Below are 27,006 nucleotides of genomic sequence, written 5' to 3' on the forward strand. Positions count from 1 at the left end.
AATTCATTCACATTAAATAGGGAAGTCTTTTTCATATTCCAGGTCATGGAATTATTGGTTTTAATCAGAATATTCCCCACCACTATCACTATGATTAGAGAATTAATGGCTTTAGGTACAGACCTACAAATTGCTTTACAATAATACAACTTAATGCATCTAGCTGTAGGAATTGATTCAAAAAGAAATTATATGATACAAATGAAGTTAATTGCTACTCCCATTTTACTGGTGATTGCAGGTTAACGATGCACCAATTGTGATATTTAACTTTTTGAGCATATTTACCGTGAAATGAACAAAGTAGCGAACGACCTAGCAAAATATGAATCAAAGTGAATTTTTTTAGAGTTCTAAACTATATCGTAATTTTCCTAGTTACGTAATTTCTTCTTTTGTCACCAATCATATGGGACTATGTGTCCTAGAAAATCTAACCATATAGTAGACTAAGTTTAATACTCCCTATACTATAATATGTCTACCTTAACATCTTCAAACTCCTCAATAAAATATAGTCCCGATGAGTACGCAATGTTACTATCTCAAGAAAGTGTATTTGACCTGATCTCTTTAACAAATTCAGGTTAAGGTGTTACGTCGGCCATGGAAAAAAAATTGTTGGCATCAAATCAATAAATGTGTGGTATTTATATATTCTTTGTTCACTTAAATATGATTAATTAGGACATCAATCTGCGAGTAGTGCTTCTTTTAACATAAGATGATAAGCGAGCTAGTAAGTTTTTTGTGGTTAAAGAAACTTTCTACTCATTCAAAAGACGAACGAGATGTTGTTATTTAAGCTCAAAAGGTACTTAAGGAGGTTAAGAAGACTTTTTAGTTTGATTGACAAGTAGCGAGGTTTGGAAAAAAAAATCCCAGTTATTCCCTTTTTGGGATTGTTATTTAGAATGACTCTTTTTATTTCCCTTATAATTTATGAACAGGATCTGAATAATCTCTAACTCCACATCTTTTTTTATTCCAATTGCTTATGTCATACTAGATATCTAGAAGGCTTTGGTAATGAGAAGACGTGAGAATTGTGATGCTTTTCTTCCAATAAAAGAAGAGGAGATTCTCTACTAATCCAACGTATTATATATATTATCTCATGCAAGAGGTAACACTAATTAAAATAAGAGTTTAACTTATATATATTGATACTGGAAAGAAAAAAAATATTATTAGGTCAATTTTACTTGTTGTATTAAATAACTTTTCTTATTTTCAAGATTGTAAATAAAAATATTATTAGGTCAATTTTACTTGTTGTATTAAGTAACTTTTCTTATTTTCAAGATTGTAAATCCAACTTTTATGGAGGATTATCTTAAAGATTTTCTAAGCAGATTTAAATATTATAAAAAATTTATACCGTCGTGTATAACTTAATCTTACACAGCTAGCATAATAAAGGGACAACTTAGTTTGGCTAAGAGAATAATAAAAAAAATTGTTGATCATCAGTAAATGATTTTAGCATTTCGTATTCAATTAGAACAAACTTCTTGTTCGAAAAAGAAAAAGAAAAAAGACAAGCCCCATATGACATGACATTTTGATTCTTCTTTCAGCCAATAATTCATTGTTTTACTCGTTTTGTTTAAGGATCACATGAATAAAATTCATACGTCGTATATAACTTAATCTTAGACAACATAATAAAGGGACTTCTTATTTTGGCTAAGAGAATATAATAAAATTCGTTGATCATCAATAAATGATTATACCAATTCTTATTCAATTAAAACGAACTTCTTTGTCAAAATGATGCCAAAAAAAGAATACACCTTGCTCAGTGCATACGGTAAGACAAACCCACATTACACATGACATTTTGATTCTTCTTTCAGCCAGTAATTCATTTGTTTTACTCGTTGTTTAAGGATCACATCATTAAATAAAAGGAAAATCATATTTTAATGAATAAATGAAAATGAAAAGATGAAGAATCTTAGCAAATCGTTTGTTCACATTATCATCTATACAATTTAAGAATTTCTTTTGTACGGCATATTAACTTTTTGCTAATGTCTAATGGACTTTATTTGTCATTTTGACAAAAAGAAAACAAAAAAGGACAAAAAAAATGAAACCAAAAGGAAGTGGACAAAGAATATTAAGTGGTATTACTAAACGAGTGGTATGCAACGTGGCAGCTCCTTATACTGCCAATAATTCAGTCGACTACTAAAATAGGTCCCCAGCTACGAGAGTGAAAAAAAAGCTTTAAAAAGAAAAATATATTTAAATGATAATAATAGATATTCCGTACTATGTAGTGTAGTAGATAACTATGAATGAAAATGGCCATGTACAAAAGTGAATAATTTATTTTTTTCTAACAAAATTTGTGCTTCAATTGCCTAGGATGAATGATGACGACTTCAATTAACTTCATATTCAAAGTGTAAAACATGGTAAAAGATCCCAAATCCTTAAATTTCTACACTGTGAAATTCACTATAACTATAATGAATTAGTGATTGATGATTGGTTCTAGACATTTCGAATTTTCATCTTGATTGAAGAGACTTTGCTCTTTTTTCTTCCTAAAGAAAAATTTATTGTGACTGATCCCTAATTATTCAAGGTGCATGCAAATTGATTCAAAGTCCGGACATTATGAATATAAAAAGAAAAACAAAAAATGTGTTCGACCACTATAACTTTTGTAGTTTAGTTCTTCTCTTTTCCATGTTTCTCTTGTTCTCACACCATTTCATCGTACCACGAAACTCAATTGGTAACGAGTTCAAGACCATAAATACGACATGCTATGAGTAGAGTATTGACCTAAGTTGGTTAGTGAAGTAATGAATAATCAAGGACCTAAAGCCTATGTAGTTTTTTGTCTAGCTGTCTAATTATTGTGGCTTACATTCTAATCACCGTCCATAATTGATTATCTTTATTACCTAACATTCTGTCTAAATTGAGAGCATTTGTTAAAGTAAATTGGTTTAGGAATTTTATAGTTGAATCGAAAATTTTATACGCATAAGGTGTGTATTCCAAATCATATAATTTTACATAGTACGTAAGTAAAATATTAAGGTTAGGTTAGAATAAGCATTGATTATTTAGCTATAAGAGTGTAAGTTAAAACATGTTACATGTATTCATTGGGTCGATATAAATACCGGGTAAATAAATTCTAACATTTGCTCAATCATTTTCAACAATCCTAATATGAAACCTTCTCTTTGTATTATGGCTATGTACTATCTCATAATTCTAAAATTATAGGTTGAATATATCAGAACTCCCCTATATTTGATCACTTTTATTTAGTGTATACCTAAAATTTACATTGTAATTACCCCACCAGAACTTGACAAGTTGATAGCCTCGACCCCATGAACACTTACGTGACAAAGAGCGTGACTACACTATCTTTTTAGCATGAGGTGAAAAATCGAAAAACAGCTTTCGAGTAGGATATTATCCAATTATAATTATCATACAATTAAATATAATGATTTATCTGTTCCAACTGTATTTTTCCTTATTTTTCTTAAACATATCTTATCCCAACTGTATTTTTTTTTTTAATTAGAGTTACCAATTAAAATAATTGTTTCCACGTACTTAGTTTTACTTATTGGAGTTGCCAATTATTCGTTTACTTGCCGCATCAAACTTGAGTATCGCCATGTAATAATCAAATACTATCAAATACAAAATAGAAGTGGTTAGTCGCAAAAGTTTTATTAACTAATGTGTAAAAAAAGTGAATATTATCAGTATTATTGTTGGTTAGCTTGTAGCAGTATTGACACCCAATTGCATGATTGCAATACAAATTTTGAGATGTTATGTTGTAATCCAGCAAAAGGGAGTTTCTATTTTGTGGTTAATTTACAAACTTAGCTGTTGGAAAATTTGTCTTACAAATCAGAGCTATTTTAAAACATCGGTTTATAAATATTTCGAGACCAAGAAAACATACCTCAAATAAATTCATAAGCTGATTAATACTTAAATTATCAAATCTAGAACTAATAGATATTTTTTCTCTAAAAATGAACAAACAATATGAAAACTTTTTAGATTATCAGATTAACTTAACATATGACAAAAGGTAATTTTGCATACGGAAATTGATATGATAACCTGGTAAATCACATTGATGTATATTTTTTACTTTAATATATGTAACTTAAACTCTAAAAAATAATTGTCTAGTTATTATCGTAAAATAAAATTGACAAAAGCCATAAATTCTCTGAGAATAAGGTCCCTAAACGGCCATGAATAATTTTCACTTTTTTTTTTCCAGAATTTTGTTCTCCGGAATCATGTTTGGACATAAAATTATTACAATTGAAGTTGAATATTCACTACACCAAAAGAAGCTTTTGGTGACAATATATTTTCCTTTTAGCGGCAATAGTTATTGTCACAAAAATATTTACCAGCAATTGGTTAAATGCCATTAGATCCAAGGTCGCTAAAGCCTTTAGCGGCGTTTATTGTTAGCGCTAAAGTTTGGTATTGTCGATCGGTAATAATTGATTCTAGAATACAATTAGCGGCAATTAAGTTATTACCGTTAACTAATTGCCGCTAAAAGCATATTTTGGTTTTTAGAATTCGAAAAACTCCAAATACTTGTTTTCACATTTTTAACCATTTTTCCAAATTGTATTCATGTCTAAACTTAACTTCAATTTCCAAATACTCCTTCCTTCCCATTTATACGATATGCTATCATTTTTAGTCAATCCAAAAAGAATGACTACTTTTTATATTTAGTAATAATTTAACTCTAAAATTTTCATTTTACCCTTAATAAAATGATCTCTAGCCAAAAAAAGTTCTTTGACTTGTTTTAGACCACAAGATTCAAAAGAATTTCTTTTTTGTCTTAAACTTCATGCCGAGCCAGACATCATAGTATAAATTGTGACGGAGGGAGTACCATCTTTCAAACTTTTCATTGAATTACTTTTTTTTTTTTTGGCTTAATGCATATGCAACCCCCTAAACTTGTCATTTTTTATTTTGGCACCTCAACTAAGTATTGTTCCTATTAAACCCCTGAACTTGGCCTCAAGCGTGTCTTGTTGCACCCCTTTTTTACCAAAAAATAGATAAGTCAAGATGCGTAAACGCGACCTTAACTTACGTATCGCACCTAGAATTTTGAGTCTGCTCGTATTGATTAAACTGTGACGATTATTTGGTTCCTTTTCCACTTTTTGCAACCGGTTTAGAAGTGAATTCGCAACCAATCTCACTCTCTTACTAGTATTTTTTTCCACTCTTTTCTTTTACTTTAATTTGCAGCGGGTTTTGAAATAAATCCGCAACCCATCTTGCTCAATTCACACTAGATTAATTAATTAGGCTTTAACATTTGTCTTGGCCCAATTTATAAAATACGTTTCAATAATTTTTAGCCAAATTCCAAGATTGGTGAGCTCAAAAGGTCTCATCGATTTAAAGTTCAAGCGTAACTGCTTACTTAACGTGAACGCAAAGGGCCAAATCTAAGGCTCCACGCAGCATATTGAGCTAACTAAATACGCACAAAATATGGAAACAGGGACATTCAATGCATGATAAACACTCAAAGGCTAGCACCATTTAACATCCAATATATGGCTCTAAGGATGAAACAGAAACTCATAGCAACAAAATTCAATCAGGGAATGTGTTATCCTGTGAAGGCGTGAAAGAAGTAGCGGTTTTTGTTCAAAAAATGCAACCGGAAGATGTCGTACCCGGTGAAATCATGAAAAGAGTAGGGATTTTTGTTCCCTAAAATGCAACCTGGGAATGACGTACCCTGTGAAGGCATGAAAAAAAAGTAGAAATTTTTGTTCCTTAAAATGCAACTAGGGAATGCCGTACCTGTGAAGGCACATGAAAGAAGCAGGGGATATTTTTTCCTAAACTGCAATCAGGTATTGTCGTATCATGTGAAGGCATAAAAAAAAGTAGGACAGTGAGCAAAAGACTGAGCGAAAAAAAATACCTAGAGCAATTTATGAGTTTCGAAAAGGTTTTCATTTGCGGTTTTGAGTTCGTAGACCTGAAAATTAGCTTTTTTATCTTTGGGAATCAGTAGATTGTAGTCATTTTCATTGTCGTGAATTAATCTTCACAAGAGGTAACATCCAATTTTCTTCTTATAATTTAATATTAAGATCATACGAGACTCGTACTTAAGTTATTTAGCCTTTTGTTCCTCTTTAAGTACTATAAATAAATTTTATGAAAGTTGCTTATAGTTTTCTTCCTCGTTGGTGTTTTCTTATGAATAAAGAAACTGGCTAGGGCTTTCATTTTTATAGGTTGAATTGGTTAAAGCAAAAGTGTTTTTTTTTTTTTTCAGTGGGCCTCGTCGTTCAGGTTTTTGCCTTTCCTTTGCACCATTTCAAGGATTCATGCTTAAAATATCTTAACAGTAAGATTTTTAAATTTTTATTTAATAAAGTTAGTCAAAACAGGAATTTTAAGTGACCCTTTCGTTGTGTTTTTTTCTTATTCATATATATCTATCTATATCTATTCTATTTTAAAAGCATGAATATAAATATTGGTTAACCAAAATGTCCCTAAAATATTGATAGACTTACATATCCATTTAATCTAATTTTACCATATTTTTATTGACTATTCAGTAAATTAAAAAAATATCACAATTGAAAATAGAGTTTAAAGTAAATACTACTTCTGAATTTCAGTTTGCAATCTAATTAATTAAAGAGTCTACATGTTCAAATAAGAAAAATATCTAACCAGTAGCCTAATTTGCCTTGAAGTATCTTTGTGGTTGAAGGTTAACCTCTACTTGTTAAAAATCATTTTTTTCGCCGATTGTCCTTCTTTTGGGGTGGTCTTTAATTTTTATCCCTCAAATTATTGGTCTTTAATTTTTGCCCTTCACTTAAAAAAGTAGCCGAAAATACCCTGAGATTTGGGTTCGAACCTCCACTCAGTCAAAAAAAAAAATCAGTCTTGCCTTACAAGGCAAAGTCTGCCGTCTCCGGCATAGGTTCTATGTACTTCGCCCGAATAGGCATAGATTCATAGAAAATATTATTATTTTTTACTCTACTAGGTTTCGAACCCAGATCCTCGGAATATTTTCGGTCAACTTTTTAAGCGAATGGCAAAAATTGAAGACCATCCAATTGAGGGGCAAAAATTAAAGACCAATCTGTATGAAGGATAATCGTGCAAATTGCCTGTTAAAATTTTTAGTTCCAACATATGAAATGATTAGGTAATTATTAGACCAAATTTTAATAGGCTTAAGTATTTTAGTTAAAAGTTTAGTCATAAATATTCATGAGAAGAAAATATCATATCATTAATAACTATTGTTGATCTTAACTGAGGTTGAATGAAATTACAGACTATCTAAATGAGTTTCATTTTTGTTTTCTTTATTAAGAATGTATCTTAATCTTCATCTATGACTTCCATATAACTGATCGTTGGGGCTCAACTACTATAAGTATTGTATCACAAAAAATAAAAAAAATAAAATATATATATATATATATATATTATTGCATTCTTTAAGTGATTTTTACATCTTTAGTCACATAACTTTTTTTATATTTCATTGTCTTTTGATTGTGTCAAAACCTTATTGATGAGTTGGTTTAGATTATAAATTGGAGTATAGTTTTTTTCAAATATATCTGCAATTGAAAATTTATTCTTTTAAATACGCACTTATTTGATTCCAGATATATTCATGCAAAGCACGAACATAGAGACAAATTTTACTAAAAAGCTTGCATTCTAATTTAACTTACGATCGATGATTGTTTTGAGTTACTAGATTTGTTCATCTGTTTTTTATAGCAATGACAATATCAAATATTGGTTTTTTATTTCGGACGTTATAATGGGGCCGAGAGTTTTTTTTTTCTTCCGGATAAGACAATATTTTGATGGGTTTAGACTTTAGACAATGTTAATGCCTTTTTTTTTTTTTTTACTAACTAGTAAAATTACAGCGCTTCGCCTGGTCATAAAAAATATTAGTACATCTACAAAAAATATCAGCATGTCATTAACGAATTTAAATAGTAGTTTGGACACTATTCCACTAATACACTTTTCTATGAAAGAAATATATTTAGATTAATCCATCCGCTACTTCATTCACTTGAATTATTTTAATATATTAGTCATTTAAGTTCTATCTAATTAAGAAAGATTTCATGAGCATTAAAAAATTAAAATTCTGCACAAATATCATCTTATGACTTCTAATCAGAAGATAACAGTCCATATAAATGAGATACAAGTATTTTGATTAGTAATAAAAAGTGATAATAGGCAGAAAATCAGATTTTATTTTCTTTAGGTCCAGTTTTTTATTGTCATCTCAGTTAAAAGTAGTGCTTGGTAAGAATTATGTTTTTCGCGTTATCACGATTCGCATCCGCAGTCAATTCCAATACTTATAATCGTTCATCATTAATTCACTAAATTAATTACATAAATTATATACTACCTAAGAAGACACTCTTTTGAACCAGAGGTAGTAATAAAAAAGCAGGAACGGAACATAATTAAGTACCACATAGAATTCATTTATTACAATGAAACAACTCCCTTTTAAATAAGGAGAGGCAATAGCACATAAATGCATATTTTTTTTTTGCTAGATCAAACCCAAATAATCCAGACAAATTCATTAGAAAGAGCATGCTATTTATTCATGATACTAGTGAATTTGTCCGCGCTACGCACGGTTGCAAAAAATCTCATTAAATTTACGGACTAACTTTTTTTCTTCTCACATTCAAATATTGAAATATATTATCACTTCAAACAAAAATAAAAGACGACGACAACAACAACAATCTCACAAAAAATATTTCATTATTTTTTTAGGAGAAGTACCATCTACTAAGGAAAAGTGTATCGCAAGCCTACAACACACACAAACAAATGAAGTCTTGTCGATAAGCTACAGAGCAAGATAATAATGATATGGGTAACAGAAGTTTATATTTATTCAGAGGAACGACTGATTAAGAAGTAAATATGGCCAGTACCCATAATACCGTATTATAGTTTCTTTAGCATCAACAATGTTAAAACTTCACTACCTGCAACTCAGTAGCAACAATGCAATTGTCTCAAAAAAAAAAAAATTGAATGGAGAGTTGGAGATTTTTACAAACACAACCTCTATTAGTTCATAAGCTTCTATTTTATCAATGAAATTAAAGTATGTAAGATTGCTTTCTCAGACTACGCATGCATAAAAAATAACATTCAGAATAAGAAATAAATGTCTTAAATTACGGGCATGCATGTGCAAAAGTCAACTTCCAGAATTAGAGATAGGCAATGAACTAAAAAATAACGCTTGCAGAAAATTGGAGAAAGAAATACAAAACCTGGCAAACAATAAATACAAAGAGGAAGTCAATCAATAAAAAAAGAACCTCAACAGTTATTGGTGAATTTACTATTTATCTCAACACTTCTCATTTTAGAGATAAACATGGAAGAAGTGATCGAGCCTGTTCGATTATCTCTAATAGGAGTTTAGTAGAAGCAGTTATTTTCTATACAAATTAATGAATTATTATGATTGAAACGTTTGGATCCTTTAATAGAAGTTTTAAGAAACAATTATTTCTTTAATGTAGTGTCATGAGTTAAATGAAAAGAATAAGGGAAATATTTAAAAAAAAAAAATACAAATAGGATTCCTGATCAAAATACATCACCTTCCTCATTCGCAAAATTATATATTAGATTAGTGTAACGGTATGCCCGCTGAGTGGTCATGAAGTTATCTAAAATTATTGTTATTAAATTTTAATGTCTTATAATAAATATATGAAAAAACTAATTATTTCCTAATAAAATGTTTTTCATGATCTTTTAACATCATATATGCCCTTGTGCCGAGGGTCTACCGGAAACAGCCTCTCTATCTTCCAAGAGATAAGGGTAAGGTCTGTGTACACTCTACCATCTCCAGACCTCACTTGGTCTTGGTGGAATTTCTCTGGGTATGTTGTTATTGTTGTTTTAACATCATTTATAAAATTCTCTATCGGAAGAAATTTGTAACATTCCTCATTAATTATATTCTAAAAAAAATCATTTAAACAATTATACAATGAACTTGAATAAGCAGAATCAGAAAATAAATGTTGCCAATTTTTTCTTCTCCTTCTAATGCCTTTTCAATTGTATTTTGCTTCTGAATATGAATTGTAGTCACTTATATTTCATAAGATCCATATTTTCTCGTTTCTTTCGAATAGTTTAAAAAAAAAATAGAATGAAAGAAGAAAAAAAAAAGGGACAGCCTGATCCATAAAATGGCAGAATTCAGTTTCTACAAAATACCAGGAAAAAGAATATCACTAAGATCTCCGTCATAACAATAGCACCAAAAGAATTATCATCTATTCAAGCTTCTATGTATGAAAGTAAATTAACAAAATCAGTATCTACAAAATATCGGATGGAAAAAGATATCAAATGGTTATCAAACTCACCATGACAATAAGTATATATATACTACTATATCATCCAATTGAGATTTCATTACATGTCAGAAGAAAAACAATACTCATCATAAACCTAAAAGGTCATCTATTCAATCTAGTATTCACATTGCCCAGAGAAAAAGAAAATATCAAGCTGATATTAATCAAAATTGTCCATCATCAAAAAGCACAGAAGAAAAAAAATCACATATATGTCCCTATATTTACATACCCTTATATATAACCATTTATGCTCCCGACTGCAATAATCGATACTAAGCGAGAAACAATATCCAAACTTCTCATCAGTCGTTGAGAAACAATGTCTAAGCATCTTGTTTCATGCTTTAGCTGACGAAGATTAAAGTCCAAAATAATGACACCCCGCAAGGCCTTTCTTTTTACATTAGGAAGATGCAATGCATGCAGTGAGGAAACGAAAAGAAAGTTCCAATATATAAAACATCACACAATGGAAGGTTATAGACTTGAAAAGACATAACCACCTATAAAGAGGTGTAATTAAACACATTTAACAACGGGGGGTTATGGATGTAGATTTTTAATACAATACATTTCTTGCAGTTTTTCATTGTCATTCTTAATTATAATAATAGACCAAAGAATGAAGAAAAAAGGAGAAAAAAGATAAATAGAATCCTTGGTCAAAGAGAGGTGCCACATCACCTTATTTATTGTTAGCTTTATATTATATATAGATTTACACTGATGTAGAACAAATCATATAAATTCATATTTTTTCAAAGTGAAAAGAAGGAAAAAGAAATAAACCTTATACACTCGTTTATACTGGATCTGGATGTAAGTATATTATTTGAGTTGGTAAGCAAAACCAAAACTCGTTTTCTGCTCCAAATTTGCACGTGATTTACATCCTCACCATTTTGTGTATTCATCTTCACAAAATTATTCATTTGTCCTCTTCTTTAACTGAAAAAAAAAATAACTTTTTTGTGCTCTCTTCTTTTCTTTACTTCAATTACAGTCTAGATTTAAATATTTTTTCGCTTCAAAGGCCTAATTCTCCCCCTCTCAAAAGTTGCTTAAACTCTCCCCTAAAGAACATCTCTGGTCCCTATTAGCTTGGCTCTTGATGTTATCTCATGTTGGTGGGTAATTGTGATTGTTGATTTAGAGCAAGGTTAAAATGGATGAACGTTAAAATGTGAAGAGAAAAGATGTCGGTATTGCTCCTGTTTAACTATCATTAGTATTTTAACAATTGTAAATGTTTGATATCTTGTGGCAACTGGCAGCGTGTAATACTTTGTTTTGGGAAGATGAAAATATTGGTCAGTTATTTAAATGGAAGCAACGTTTCATTCTTTCTTTTGGAAGGCCCCTACAATCGACGGGAAATGTCTTGGTTTTTTTTAGAAAGTGACTTTTGGAATTTTTCCAATAACACATGATTATTAAATAGGAGAAAAGACAAAAAAAAAATGAGAAAAAGGAAAAATGAAGTTGTTGGTCATAGAATACGCTACATCACTGGGCTTGTGTCCTGTATTTATATATATATAGATAACTAGTTTTGAATTCGAGCGAAATGGGTTACAAATTTATTCAAGACCCATTGCAAATGATAAAAGAGAAGAGTGAAAAAAAACATTAGTAAGGGGGACGAGATGGTTGCAAAATTCACTTCAAAACCCATTATCAAAGAGACAAAAAGGGACAATAATGTCTTGGATTAGTTACACGTCTTGAATTAAAAATTTAAATAAAGATAGTTATCATTGTTTAAGTAAGGCGAGTAGGCTCAAAATTCTAGGTGAGATACGCAAGTTAAGGTCGCGTTTACGCGTCTCGGCTAGTGTATGTCGAGGCTGGGGTCGCAACTACGCGTCTTAGTCAAGACTAGTAAAAGATCAACAATATTTAAGGGAATCATAGACATAACTAATAAATACACTTTATTCAAAATAAGTTAAGCCAATTATTAGTCAACAAAAGCGACTGTACTAGAATCACGGGACTCGGGGAATGCCTACTACCTTCTCCTCAGTCAACAGAATTCCTTACCCGATCTTTTGTTTTCGCAGATCAATAATAAATAGAGTCATTTCCTTTTGATTAGGAATTCAATAAGGTGACTTGGAACACTAAAACTCAATTCCAAGTGGCGAATCCGAATAAATAGAATAATTCCTTCTCAAAACATCACTTCAGTTGAAAAACTCTTTTAAATAAATTTAAACTAATTTAAAATATTATTTAGGTGAAAAAAGGGGTGTGACATGTCTATCAAACACAATCCGACTTACATAACATATATGGTGAGTTTCATTTTTTTTAGTCCTACGAGTGAATGTCAATCGCATCTTACGTGAAAAATTCAACCAATTAATACATCAGATATTAAGTTTTGGTTTTTGGTTTCCAGTTTTGATTTCTTATTTCAGTTTTTGATTTTCCCTTTTTTATTTTTCAGTTTTGGGTTTTTCTTTTCCAGTTTTGGTTTCTTATTTTTCAGTTTTAGTTTTCAGTTTTCAGTTTTAGTTTCCAATTTTGGTTTCTTATTTTTCAATTTTGTTATTTGATTGGTTTAAGTGATGATTCTTCACTTGTATAACATAATAGCACACTTCTTTCTACCTGATGTGTATAATTAAAATGGGTGAGGTATTTTAATTGGTCAAATTTGCTTACTTAGGATTCGATTGAGATTCATGCGCAAGACTAAAAAAAATGAAACTCACCCTATATGTTATATAAGCCAGATTGTGTTTGATAGACACACTCGAGGCTAAGTTCACACGGGGAGGTTCCAAAATGGAAAAAAAATCAAGTTTATGGGCCACATATGTACTAAGCCTTTCTTTTAAGGAAAATTTACCTGTCATAGCTACCTCTAAGACTTATTTATGAATAATAACTACCTTATTTTTTATTTAATTTTTGTAGCTTTATTTTTTCAAAATTACATTTCATAACTGGTCCAGTAACTTTTGAAATACATGTACCTCTCTATTCTCCCTCACTACACATTTAAGATTTATCATCTTCTTCAAATCCTAAAAAAAATTCTCTCTCCTCTCTCCCCTCACGTACGCCTCTTTCCCTCCCTTTCTCTATCTCCAGCCTCTCTTCTCCTTCCCCTCACGTACCCTTCCCTCCTTTCTCTATCTACACCACCCACGCCGCTGTCAACACCACCATCACTATTACTACCATCTCCATCTCCAAACTCGAAAAAAAGCTTAAGCTTCTAGTTCTTCAGATCTGAACTCCGACGCAGATAGTATATTAGATTTATACAACAAAATTGCTGAATCTTAGAAGTATTTTAATTGTGGAAAAAGAGGAAGCAGTGGGTTTCACCGGAGCCGCCACCACCACCATCACTATTACTATCATCTCCATCTCCAAACTCGAAAAAAAACCTTAAGGTTCTAGCTCTTCAGATCTGAACTCCATATACTTCATGTATTAATGGTTTTTTGTGGTGGTTCAGTATTGTTTTTGGAGTGAAGGAGGATAGTGGTGGATCGAAGAAAGGCGGCGGAGGAAGTAGGAGGTTTTTTCCAATTTGTTGTGGTGGTTCGGTAGGTTTTTTGGAGTGAAGCAGAATAGTGGATCGGAAGAAAGGCGGCGGAGGAAGGAGGAGGGTTTTTCCAATTATTGTGGTGGTTCGGTAGAGTTTGTGGTTGTGGTGTTTCAGTATATTTCGCTATATTTCAATGTACTGTTTTAGTATATTTCAATGTACTGTTTCAGTATATTTCGCTATATTTCAATGTATTTCTAATTTACGACACACTTTTTGATACATTTCATTGTATTCCATTGTATATAAGCATACTACAATTTTATATTTCTTAAACAATCAACCATATTTCATTGTATTCGAGTGTATATTTTTCTGTATTTGGAAGTACTTCTAAAAGTTTGGAATAGAGCAATTTGGAGAGAGAAACGTGGGTTTGTTATGGAACTTCAGCCGTTGCGTGATACATGGTTGATTTAATTTGACTTACCATTTAAAATGAAAGAAGATAATATGTTCCATAAATACAGCCTATGTTTACTCTGCCAAATTTTGTATTTTCGTGTATTTCAAAAACACGAAATACAACAAAAACCAGCAAAAAACTTTTGAATAGAGTAATTTTTGATAGAGAGACGTTAGCTGTAATGGAACCTCATGAGGTTTGCATGAATCATGAAACTATTAATACAAATTACCATATAATTTGAAAAAGATTTTTATTGTCATAAATATAACCTTTTTTTTATTCAACAGTCACGCTGTATTGCATGAATCACGGAACCATTAATACAAATTACCATATAATTTGAATTTTTTTTATTGCCATAAATATAGCCTTTTTTTATTCAACAGTCACGCTGTATTTCACTGTATTTCGCTATATTTCACTGTATTTCAAAAACGCGAGATACAACTGACATACAGCCAAAAGCAGCTACGAATTATAAATCTTCAACTTATAGCTATAGCTTGTTAGAAGCTGTTAAAAGGTAGTTATTTGTGTAAGTTTTTCTTCTTTTAATGTCCCAAGACCCACTTAATCTCACAACAGATTCCACATGTTACGGCGCCGTTTTATACACCCTGCAGTTTTGTATACATTTTCTGGTTAGAAAATTAGTTTAAGGAGAGTTCCACAAATAAAGAATTGAGCTACACTTAGCTTAATTATGCATAAAGATTATTTCTTTAAATACCCTTTTCTATTTCTTGGATTATAAAGTAATCTGAAGAGTTTATAGTTCAGTTTTTGGAGATTTTTTAGTTCTTCAATGGCTAGAGTTTTATCAGGTCTAAGGCGTGTGTATCTTATTTTTTACAATTGGATTGTCTTTTTTGGATGGTAAGTTGAATACCCTTTTGAAATTCTTGTCTGTTTTTCACTTTTTTTTTTCTTTGTGGTGTGTGATGAATTTTTGGTTATTGGTGTTCAGGTTTCAGGTGTTTTATTTTGGTGTGAAAACTATAAAAGAATCTGGGCATGAACATGTTTATGATGCTGTTGAGAAGCCTTTGTTTTTTGCTCAAACTGCTGCTTTTTTGGAGGTAAATTTGAGGCTATGTTTCTTTTATGTTGTCCTTTGATTCCTACTACTATATGATGTTTATTCGATTATCTTATTTATCTGTGTTAGTTAGTTACTTGTGTTAGTTAGTTACTGCTCTTTTCTTTCAGACTGCTTTATCATGTCTTTTTTTCTTTTGTTAGTTTCATACCGCTTTGAACAGTTTGTCCTTATCTGACTTTTTTTCGTCATTTTGAGCCGAGGGTCTTTTGGAAACAGCCTCCCTACCTTCCGAGGTAGGGGTAAGGTCTGCTTACACGTTGCCCTCCCCAGACCCCACACTGTGGAATTTAACCCGGTATGTTGTTGTTGTTTCTTTTATGTTGTGCATATAGCACTAAGTAAGCTTACTAGTTATGTGGAATTATAGTGCAGGTATTGTTTATGCCACGGTTAATTATGAATGGTTGTTATGTGGTGATTAATAATGAAGATCAGGTTATACGTATAGATTACTTACTATAAGAGCATTTCTGTCTTTAGATAGTTTAATCTCCGCATTTGTTAATACACATATTTCTTATTATTAGGGCTTTATACCGCATAAAAATAATATGTAGATTCCCGCATAACTTAACACCAACCAAAAAGCAGTGCAATAATTATTTATCTTATGCAGCCAACCAAACACTGCATTATCTTATGTGGAATTTTATGTTGGGATTAATTGTTCCAATACAATCAATGAAAAGGTGTATGATAATAATGGATGTAGGATATAATGCTATGTTAGAATTAGGGGGATGGTAATAGAGAGATTCTTGTTGATTCAAATGACTGAACTTTGGAACAAGGTTTGGGCAGGGGCGTATGTAGCTTTACAATACCGGGTTCATATGAATCCAGTACTTTCAACGCGGAGTATTAATTTATAGGTAAATATTTACTAAAATTGCAATAATAGTAGATATGAACCCATAACTTTAAAGCTATAATTTTTTCAATGCTGAAAACCTTAAAGATTGAACCCATAAATATTAAATCCAGGATCCGCCTCTGGTTTTGGGGGTATAGTCTATTGTATGGATGAGTTACAAAACCTTGAATAATCACATAATAAGGATAAGATTACACATTTGTGAAGTCCATCATATAAGTAAAAGTAGTCCTTCACCAAATCAGAATTGGAAGACACAACCTTGAGATTATGACCTTAGCCTCAACAACCAGGCCAAGAAAAAAGGGAAAATGATACAATTCCTTTGTTACTATCTTTTCTAGTCTATAATATTTCCTTTTATCTATTGGTACTACTATTTGGTAGTTCCTTCCAGTTCTCTTTCTATAAGTTTCTTGATTTTCTTAATTGAATTGATGGGAATAAATGCTGCAGGGACATTGGTTTTTTTTTTTTTTTTTTTGACGATGATGTTGTTATTGTTGTTCTAGCTGTAATAGTGTAAGTGTAGTAATCCCAAAATGCAAATACTGAATGAAGCCTAACAGTTGATTTCTTTTTCCATATAAATTGCGGAACAGATACTTCATAGTCTAGTAGGTATGTTTATCTGATCTGAAGCATTTTTATGTTTTTTGTTTAGGTAAGGTTTGATCTTATAATAACTCCTTTATCTTTCTCATCCTCAAATAGGTTTGGTAAGATCTCCAGTATCAGCAACTCTGCCACAGATAAGTTCGAGATTATATGTAATCTGGGGAATTTTGTGGAGTTTCCCCGAGGTTAGTATTTTCCTTGGATATCACCAGGCATTTTTGAAGCTCCTTTACTAATGACTGGCTTGCTGATTACAGGTCCGGCCTCATATACTTGTTAGCTCTCTAGTGATTAGCTGGTCTATAACAGAGGTGAGCCTTGCTTATTCATAAACCATGAAATTTAGGGCTGGCAAACTGGTCAGAAAAATAAGTAACCATCTGATGCGATCCATTAGATATGGGTTGGAGAACTGACCATTTAAAAATGGATCAAATATCCACTAAAAAATGGTTATCCAGATAGATAATGGATATTCATATTATCAATATCCATTTGTCTGCTTGTTATTTTTCACGAGTTCTTGCTTTCTAGCAGTCTAAGCATTTGTTTGGCTTTTAGCTTGTGTTCTCACTTGACTATTTTTGACACCATGCATAATATGGATATCCGTATTATCCCTCGGTTAACCCATTTTTTATCCGTGTTAAATATGGACGGGTCGGATATTTTATCCACTTTGCTTAGCCCATTTCGACCCGCCCATATCCGATCCGACCGCCCGTTTGCCACTCCTTATTAAATTATAGAAAATGAGATATCTTTTTGTAGTAACTTGAGCTGTCTATTCTTTGACAAATAGTTCATACAATACCTAAAGCATTGATCACCATTGGAAAAGGAAAAAAATTCAACATCTTACCTAATATATTTGTTACGAGATTTTATTTCCTATATCTGGCGGAAAGAGAAAGAACATCGGGCAACAGAAGGCTGATGGCTATACCAAGTAACACCTAGTTTCAGTGTAAAACGCTTCTGTCCCATTTGCAGTTAAAGGTCAACGTGTATTATTAAACATAGCAGAAAAAGATACCTTTACACTTTTATAACATAGTTTATAAGTAATAAATTCATGATTTTTATCCTCTTAATTCAGCATTAACTTGCACCATAACCAATGAGTGCTGAAACTGATTTGCTGTTGTTTTCATATTTTAACTTGGCTGTTAGATTTTAATTTCTATTAGCATATAAAATACTGCATAGGTTGAAGTATGCAGTAAAACTGGGATTGCTAAGATTGGAAGTTTGACAAACACCTAAATTAGCTAATACTGCAAGATCAAGCCTCTTTTGCTCTGATTACTAACTCTATGGAAGAGCAGAATAATTATGTCCTGGATTAAACCACTGTTAACGTCATTCTAGAGAACCCTGACAAAAGAAATGTAATTAATGAATTCCTAGTTGTACTCAACCAGAGGGCAATTGGAATGAGGAAAATTCTGGTTAATATGTAGCCCCCTGGTTGTATTGAGATCTCCTCCTTTCAGGATATGTTTGGTTACAATAAAATATTTGGTGGAGCAACCTAATGAAAGCACACGCCAATATTACAAAGTCAAATAGACTTTTTTTTTTTTTTTTTTAAATTTATGTATGGACATGGTTAGAAGCCTTTATTTAACAAAAGCAAAGATGTCACTTTCTTTCTCTTTTCCCTATTCTCTTTTATTGAGATTATGTCATGAATGGAGGGAAACTCAATCAGATTCTAGATTCTTAACTGTATTTTCGTCTTTGCATTTTAGTCAATTAAGTTTAGCTAAGTAGCTTTTGGTATTTTCAATTAAGTCCTAGAGTTTGTACTCAATAGGACAATCGTCCAGGTGATAAATGGACAGGTGTCTAGGTGTCAGTAGTCGTTATGTTCTATTTCTGGATTGCTTATATAATCCAGCTGCATTGTACCAGTCTTTTATCATATATGAAATATCAAAATTCCTCTCTTTTCTCTACTCTCTCCTTCTCTCCTTCTTTTCTCTACGAATTCAGTATCACAGCTTTCAAGCTCTTGTTAGTTGTTACATATTAACAAAAATGTGAAATGGAGAATTTACGACAAAGTATCCTTCCTTGATTTGTAAAATTGTTGTATATGTATAAGATCATTAAGAAACATTTTACGCAAGGTGATAGCCATATATAATAAGCTAAGATGTGTGCCTGGTAGTTTTCATACGTCTTAGGGGTTAGGCCTAATATGGCTGCAAATTAGTCTCACTTAAGGATGAGCCTTAGTAAGCTTCGAATTCCATAGGTTGGACTTAATCACCATTATTAGTTTATAAATTCGTTAGAGCAGTAAGAATAAGTTTATCTTATTGCTTGATCACGTTATAAGGTGATATTGTATTCCTAACTTGTCTCTCCGACGGAGGGACAAATATGTCACTAAACATGCCTGTTCATGATTGTTTAACTTTTAATACTCGTACTGAAAATAATGTGTTGATTATTGGTGCTAGTTCATGGTCCAAGCAGTATATTAACATTGGTATTGTCCGTATGTTCCACTTCAGATTATTCGATATTCATTTTTTGGCACAAAGGAGGCATTTGGTTCTGCACCTTCCTGGCTCTTGTGGCTAAGGTATAACCCTTTTAACTTTTGCCGGCATAATTATGGCTTGAAGTAGTAAATATGCTAATGCATGAAAAATGGGTGGACACAAATAGGGCAATGTAAGTACAAACCTGTCCATTTTAGGCCCGACACTCACGTGTTATATGGATTACATGTGGGTTGATGCAAGTTTTCATTAACCTATGAGGCAGTTATGATCCATTAAAAATCAAATCCCCTTTTCCACTATCAAATTTCAACATAACGATGGTCTATGAACAGTCATGTTCTTTTTGCAATGATTTGGTAGAGCAACTTTGATCAACAAAATAATTTAATGGACTTTTTTTTGGTATATTTAGCGACAAATTACATTATTCCTCTTAGTTGAATTTCTATACTCTTTCCGAATGATAACAGTGTTTCTAGCACGCCTCAACGTTTCTTATTCTAGCTTTACCCCTTTAGGGGAAAAAAATAGTAGTTTTCTCTTTTAATCATGGTTAAAGTGATTTGTGATAGAGAGTTCGTCTTTATACGATGAGTATATAGAAAAAAGAAAACGAAAAAAATACTTTGTTTATATCACAAGTGAGTCTTAATTGGATTATGAATGGATTGCCAAATGTTACCTATACAAGAATTGTGTAATAACTCCAGAAATTAGCCTACCCATTTGTGATCTACTAAAAGAATTTTCGCAACACACTCCAATCTAAGTTGAGATAGTACCTATTGGGTTTTTACTGAGGGGCAGAGGTAGACGTCTAGATGCGGGTTCGGCCGAACCCAATAGCTTTTGCTCAAACAATGTATTTGTGTTAAGAAGTTCATTAAATATGGACACTTATTAAATTTAGAACCCAGTTATTAGCACTTGAAGTCATCATTCCAAAATTCAGAACTCATAAAGTTGAAATCCTGGCTCTGCCTTTGTTTTTACCCATTTCGCCACCTTTATAATGGATGGGTACAGTTTCTAGCATGTTCTTATTAATGTTTTATTAAGTCTGATTTTCTTAATGCAGGTATAGTACTTTCTTATTGTTGTATCCTACTGGCATCGCAAGTGAAGTAGGTCTAATATATAATGCCCTGCCTTACACGAAGGTACCAAGATCCTCTTTTTCGATTGTTTCTTTTTCACTCAAAATGGAAATAACTATCCATCTATCAAGCAAGAAAACGAAAAGAATAAAGAGCGTCTTTCTATCTGATTAGTTGCTGAAGAGGTGGCAAGGAGCCTTTTCTCTGTTGATATATTAACTTATATTTAGGGTTCTCAAATATGCCATCGAACTATTAGAAATGACTCATCTATGCCACTCGTTAATAGTTGGGCTCATTTATGCCATCGCCGTGACACATTTGGCTCATTCATGCCATTAACCTCTAACAGCCCACACATCTGGTTTTTAAATACCAGATTTGCCACGTGTCTTCCAATTAAACCATCAACGTCATTTAACCCATTCCCTTTATTTTTGACCCGATCCACATTATAACCCGACCCAAATCCCATTTTAACCCAACCCCTAATGATTTTCCCTTCATTTCTCTCTCTTCCCATTTTTTCCATTTCCCAATTCCAGAGGAAATCCATGATTACTGACTGGCAGAACTACAAAGACAAATTAACAGTACAAGATATAACATTTATGATTAATTAACAAACCCTATGTAGTTGACATAATTAAGAGTAGACCCGAACTCCACGAATAATGTTGCATATTAGCTAGTAATTCGAGTTTTTCCCCCAACTAAAATGCATATTTTATGTTAAGCTTCACCTGATGATGGCGGTGGTGGGAGCAGATAACTGTTGTGGTGGTGAGGAAATATTGGGAAATGGAAAAAATGGGAAGGAGAAATGAAGGGAAGAAGATCATTAGGGGTTCGGTGCAAATGGGATTTGGGTCGGGTTCTAATGTGGATCAGGTAAAAAATAAAGGGAACGAGTTAAAATAGAGGAATGGGTTAAATGACGTGGATGGTTTAATTGGACGACACGTGGAAAATCAGGTATTTAAAAACCATATGTGTGGGTTGTTAGAGGTTAATGGCATGAATGAGTCAAATGTGTCACGGCGATGGCATAAATGAGCTCAACTATTAACGCATGTATGAGCCATTTCTGATAGTTCGATGGCATACTTGAGCCTTTTCCGAAGTTGCTATCACAAAAAAATACATACTTGTGGCATCATTCTACTTGAGCCTTTCCAAGACGCTTGAAGGTAAATTCGCGGACCAATATGTGACCAAAATGATTACCATGCCAAATTTGCATCAGTTCTGTTCTTGCAAAGTTGTAATTTGAAAAATCTTGTCTATTGGGAACTTGTAATTGAATATCTGCTCATTACACGTGCTTCTGATTCAGTTCGAGTACTTACTGTGTCTTCTTATCAAATTATTTTTCTAGGAATCTGGAAAATATGCTGTTAGGATGCCAAACAAATGGAATTTCGCTTTCGATTACTACTATGGAGCACTTATTTCTTTTGCCATCTATGTCCCAGGCGAGAACCTTATATCATTCTCTTACTATAAACATTCTTCGCGTTTGGCTCAAATATGTCATTTGGTTTATTTATCCGTTTCTTCGTGAGGGAAATCAGAGACAAATATCGAGTTTACTACATTTCCTTTTTATATTTTTATTAGGTTGGCGAAAGCTATGATTGACAAGGCGATGTTTGTGAAAATGCAGGCTGTCCTCACCTGTATAGTTACATGCTTGCGCAGAGAAAGAATGCACTCTCTAAAACAAAAAAAGCATAAGACACGCAAAAAGCGGAGGCAGGATCTTTAGTTTATGGATTTTGGATCACAATTCTTTTTTACTTACAGGTTCAGAATAGGTTGTGCGTACATATTAAATAATCTTTTCAACAAAAATACAGGCTCTAAGCCAAAATTACCGGGTTGTGACTCCGCCTCTGAGGACTAAGGTTTATAGGAGCTCCATTTTTGCAGAAACGGTGCTTCTTTTCTCCTAATTCATTCACGTATTACTGAATAATCATATGATAGAATGAGAATTCATATACATGTTACTCAAATTTCATCTGAATTAAACTGCTTCATTCGCACTTTCTATATTATCTTGAACCGCAGTAGCTTTGTTAAAATTAATTAATGTGTTGTTTATTGTATTAATTAAGAGCAGTATTGGATATTTCAAAATATAAAGGGTAAATCTCGAGTATCAAAGAGTCCATTATATATGTGTAAATATGCAAGTCAAGTGTATTGAACAAGACATGAACAAAAAACGATAATTGTTGCGAAAGAATATAAGCTTGTTATCGGTAAGTTACTATTATCCCTTCTTAAGTTACAATAATCTCATCCAAAGTTACTACAAAGCGTCCTAAAGTTACTACTCGTTAGTAACATTACTTCTACAATTTCTACTCTTTTGCTCCCAAAATCAACATGCCCGGGGGATGTGGTTGAACAGTAAGAGGTTGTGTGATGTGTGGGTTAAGCGCACAACCACGAGATTGAACCTACTGCAAATAGAAGAGCTGGTATTCAAGAGATTATAGAGGAGATTATCCATTGAATTTCAAACCGTACACCATCAGGCCCTCGGATATTTATCAGTTATCAAAAAGAATATGTGGCCCTTTTTGTTTATATATCTTCTTTTCCTTCTCCTCAAGTGCCTCCCGTGACATGCCCCTCTGGCAGCTTGCCTAAACAAAACTCGCAGCTTGACAAACCAACAATGGCCTGTAAATTAGTTCAGAGAAACAAACCAAAGTAAGCTAGCTATCAGACACAAGAGCATTGTCCTCTGAAAGAAATGCCTATTATTACAATTTCTAGTCCTTTCTACTCAATAAGTTGTCACTAAATCATAATCTAAAATTAAACTTTAGTACAAGTACTACGAGAAAAGATTTTAAGATTTCCAAAGAAAAATGACTTTGGAGAAGTTATTTTCCACCCTTTATAGGTGAAAAATATTTTCCTGGGAACATGCTCCAAATTCAAGGTTAACATTAAAAAATGGTTTGCACATAGTTATATCCCAATAGAAAGCCAATCCGCATGTCAATCATCTCAAAATACCAAAACCAACAAAGATTTGAAACTGAGAGACTAATTGCCATAGAAACGCAAAAAACAACTAATAGACTATTAAAAACTATATTACCTGACACACACAAAATAGAAAAAAAAAAAAAAAAAAAAAAGGAAGACACAAATTGTAGAGGTGTTTGATTACCTCTTCTTTAGGCCGGCAACAATAGATAACTTTATCATCATCATTGAGGACACTTATACCAGCATGGATTTGAAAAGTCTCGGTAGGAGTACCAAGAGTTAAATTTAACACTTTCACAATCATCCAATATTGATTGTATGAAGTCACTAAATGATTCACTTTCTCAATCTTCAAAACTTTGTATTTGAAAACCTGCAAGGATAGTCACTATTAGTTGAAAAATGAAGGGAAGGATAGTCGGGGACAAATCACATAAAGCAAATTAAAGTTTGTGTATGCATTGCACTCTTTCTCATTATATTCCAGGATAGCACGGTTAGCCAATTCCATCAGTTTAGTATCTATAAGGAAAATAGCACATTTCTTTTTCTTCTTCTTTTAGTTCTCTATAAATAGTGATGTAGTCTCTTATTTTCAATGCAAGAAACAATATAATGAATTAATGCAACAAGTTTTTGTTCATTCTCTCTTCGATTTTCTATTCCATTACTTCGATTCCATAACAGGGATGCTTTTGTGTTCTCTTATATGAGAGGAATCCTTCAATTTACAGATGTCCAAAACCTCTTCCTCCAAGAAAAGAACTAGCCAAATATGGAAATAATCAAGGTGTTATGCGAAAGCTAATAATTTGCAAACCTTAAACACGATAAACTATACTAAAATAAGCATAATATTATAATATGATTTGGCCAACTGGTCTACAGATGAAAAAGGGAAAAGAGTCAAATATACTCCTCTACTTTTAAGATTATTAGCTAACTTTGCCCTCCGTTAACCAAAGTGTTCACTTATACCCTTAAGTGGATGGAAATCTACAATTCAGCCAAAATTACCCATTTAATTAAAAATTCCCATGCCCCATATTATAAGCCACCCCGAGTCACAAAAAATAATTTCACCCCACCCAAATATATCCCTTTACATTCGAAAACATTTCAGTTCACCCAAATATATCCCTTTTACGGGAAACAATATATGTTTCTTAAATATATGCCTACATTTAGTCTTGTTAATAGTAGTCTTGTTGGTGCTACTACAATTGCATACTATTTCAAGGATAAGTTAACATCTAAGAGGCAAACCCAAAAAATAGTCATTTCCTGTAAGCTCCAGTTTTTAATAATCATGAATTGAAGAGGAATTGGTGGAAGAAATGTTGTAATAATGTTTTCATCAAAAGCGCGAGATAGAATAGAAATTCCCGTTAACCTAATGATTAAAAGAAAAAGAAATTTCTTTGGTTGGTCCTTCAATTGTTTGTGTTTCCGTTATTTGCTGATAGCGTCGGGGCGGGTTATAATATTGGGCATGAGTATTTTTAACAAAGTGGATAATTTTGGCTGAATTGAAAATTTCCATCCACTTAAGGTATAAGGGAACACTTTGCCTAACGGAGGGCAAAGTTAGCCAATAAACTAAAGTAGAGGTGTATATTTGACCCTTTTCCCTATGAAAAAACTAATACTATAAAAAATGCTATGGAGAAAATAATTTCCCCTAAATAAGATTCTTTAACGATTATAGTGTTGTTGTATGAGAAAAAAGATCTTCGGTTTATACAGGTCTAAAACTTCTCATCCAAGAAAAAAAGATAAATATGGTAGAATCTTTTTTCACTCTGAAAAACATTTTTTAATAAAAAAAAATAAAACAAAATAATGATAAAATTTAAATAAGATAGGAAATTCGGGCAAACCTTAATAACTACTACTATATCGTGCAAGTTGTTCAAACTGTAGAACGAGGTCAGGGGTTAGGGAAGCTGGGAGAGACGGAAGGTTTGCTTTCATCCCATAGGTAAATCGACGATCCTCTTCCTCTGTTAAAGGCCTCTTTTGTAATATATCAAGCTTGTGATTGAAGCCAGGCATCACACCACATCCTGGTCCAAAAGGGAAAAAAAAACATCAGAAAATGGATTATCAATTGTTTTTTTCTTCATCTCTAAGTACGTTTCCCTTCTTCTTCTTCTTCTTCTTCTCCGCCTCCTCCTCCGGTGTTAAAGGAATTTCCTTTTGCCTCTTCCCAATTTCCTTGTAGGATGTTTATCCGAATTTAGATAACCAATTGAATTTGTAAGTGAGGTATAACATATGTACGTGAATATATACGCTAATGATTTAAATAAAGATATGGATGTTTATGATTAAGCCAACTATATTGGAAGAACAAGCATAAAATGCCACTGATCCAGACCGAAGGAGAGAGATTCAATATATAATTTTTATTATAATATTTTTGATCTTGAAAAAGTTAACCCTTAAAAGTAGGGAAATGCCCTTATTTATTGTCTTATGGCCTTATATACAATATAAAGCTTTTTTAGAATAAAGTAAACCCTAAAAGGATAAGGTTAACCGTACGGTCTGACACCCGTACAGTTATCGGTACAATGTGACAGAATGATGTTGACGCGTGGTGATTTTATAACTAATTAACCGGACTAACGGTCATGATCAACTCGGTCATGCTGAAACCGGTCCAACGGTCACGATCAATTCGGTCATGGAGAAACCGAACTGGCTATGATGTCGAGTTTGGTCCGGAGATATCGGACCAAACAGATTTGCTTCACTTTTCCCAGGTCAGCCGCAGCCGGTGTAATTCCATCAGTTCTAAGGGCAGACTCGGTGACCATGCCTGTCTCTTTTTATCTCCGGACCCCGATCTCATTGGTCTTGCATATATCTGATTTTTACCGTATACGCATGACTCTTCTTGTTGCCTCTGCGGCCTCTTTGTTACCAAGTTCATATTCATCTCCAAGTTTTTTTTGGCTCTCCATCCTCACATTCTCCTCCTCCTCCTCCTTTGACGATAACAGTGTCAAAGGAATTTCTTTTTCCTATTCTTCTCCATGAAGTGATTTCGTCGGCCATTTTCTCAATTGATTTTAATCTCTCTCTTGCATGCAGCAACTAACAAAACCCTACGTACTGAATATGCAATAGGAGTTTTATTTTTAAAGGAGTATTACTAAATTTTATGACGGGTATACCTCGTATACTTAAAGGGTATTTTTGTCATTTCTTTGCTTATTAATTAGCTAAGTAGATTAATTGGGCGTTCTATTAAATTAAGAGCATATTTTTACCAACTATTAAAAGGTAAGGTCATATGTGAG

At 32.5% G+C, this 27,006-nt stretch overlaps 1 protein-coding gene across 2 annotated transcripts; it reads left to right on the forward strand.

The window, feature by feature from the left end:
- The first annotated feature begins 15,080 nt into the window (after positions 1-15,080).
- Positions 15,081-22,739, forward strand: LOC132614571 (very-long-chain (3R)-3-hydroxyacyl-CoA dehydratase PASTICCINO 2A-like). Of its 2 annotated transcripts, none has more exons than XM_060329039.1 (9): positions 15,081-15,352; positions 15,444-15,555; positions 17,055-17,073; positions 17,167-17,255; positions 17,328-17,381; positions 19,596-19,666; positions 20,668-20,749; positions 22,065-22,161; positions 22,307-22,739. In XM_060329039.1, the coding sequence occupies exons 1-9, from the start codon at positions 15,282-15,284 to the stop codon at positions 22,321-22,323; spliced, it is 612 nt and encodes a 203-aa protein (XP_060185022.1). In that variant the 5' UTR covers positions 15,081-15,281; the 3' UTR covers positions 22,324-22,739. The 2 variants fall into 2 exon arrangements, with proteins under 2 accessions (XP_060185022.1, XP_060185020.1); XM_060329037.1 differs by having other exon boundaries at positions 15,085-15,352; positions 22,353-22,739.
- The last annotated feature ends 4,267 nt before the right edge of the window (positions 22,740-27,006 follow it).

This window comes from Lycium barbarum, chromosome 10 (genome assembly GCF_019175385.1).
Source record: "Lycium barbarum isolate Lr01 chromosome 10, ASM1917538v2, whole genome shotgun sequence".
Taxonomy (NCBI): Eukaryota; Viridiplantae; Streptophyta; class Magnoliopsida; order Solanales; family Solanaceae; genus Lycium; species Lycium barbarum.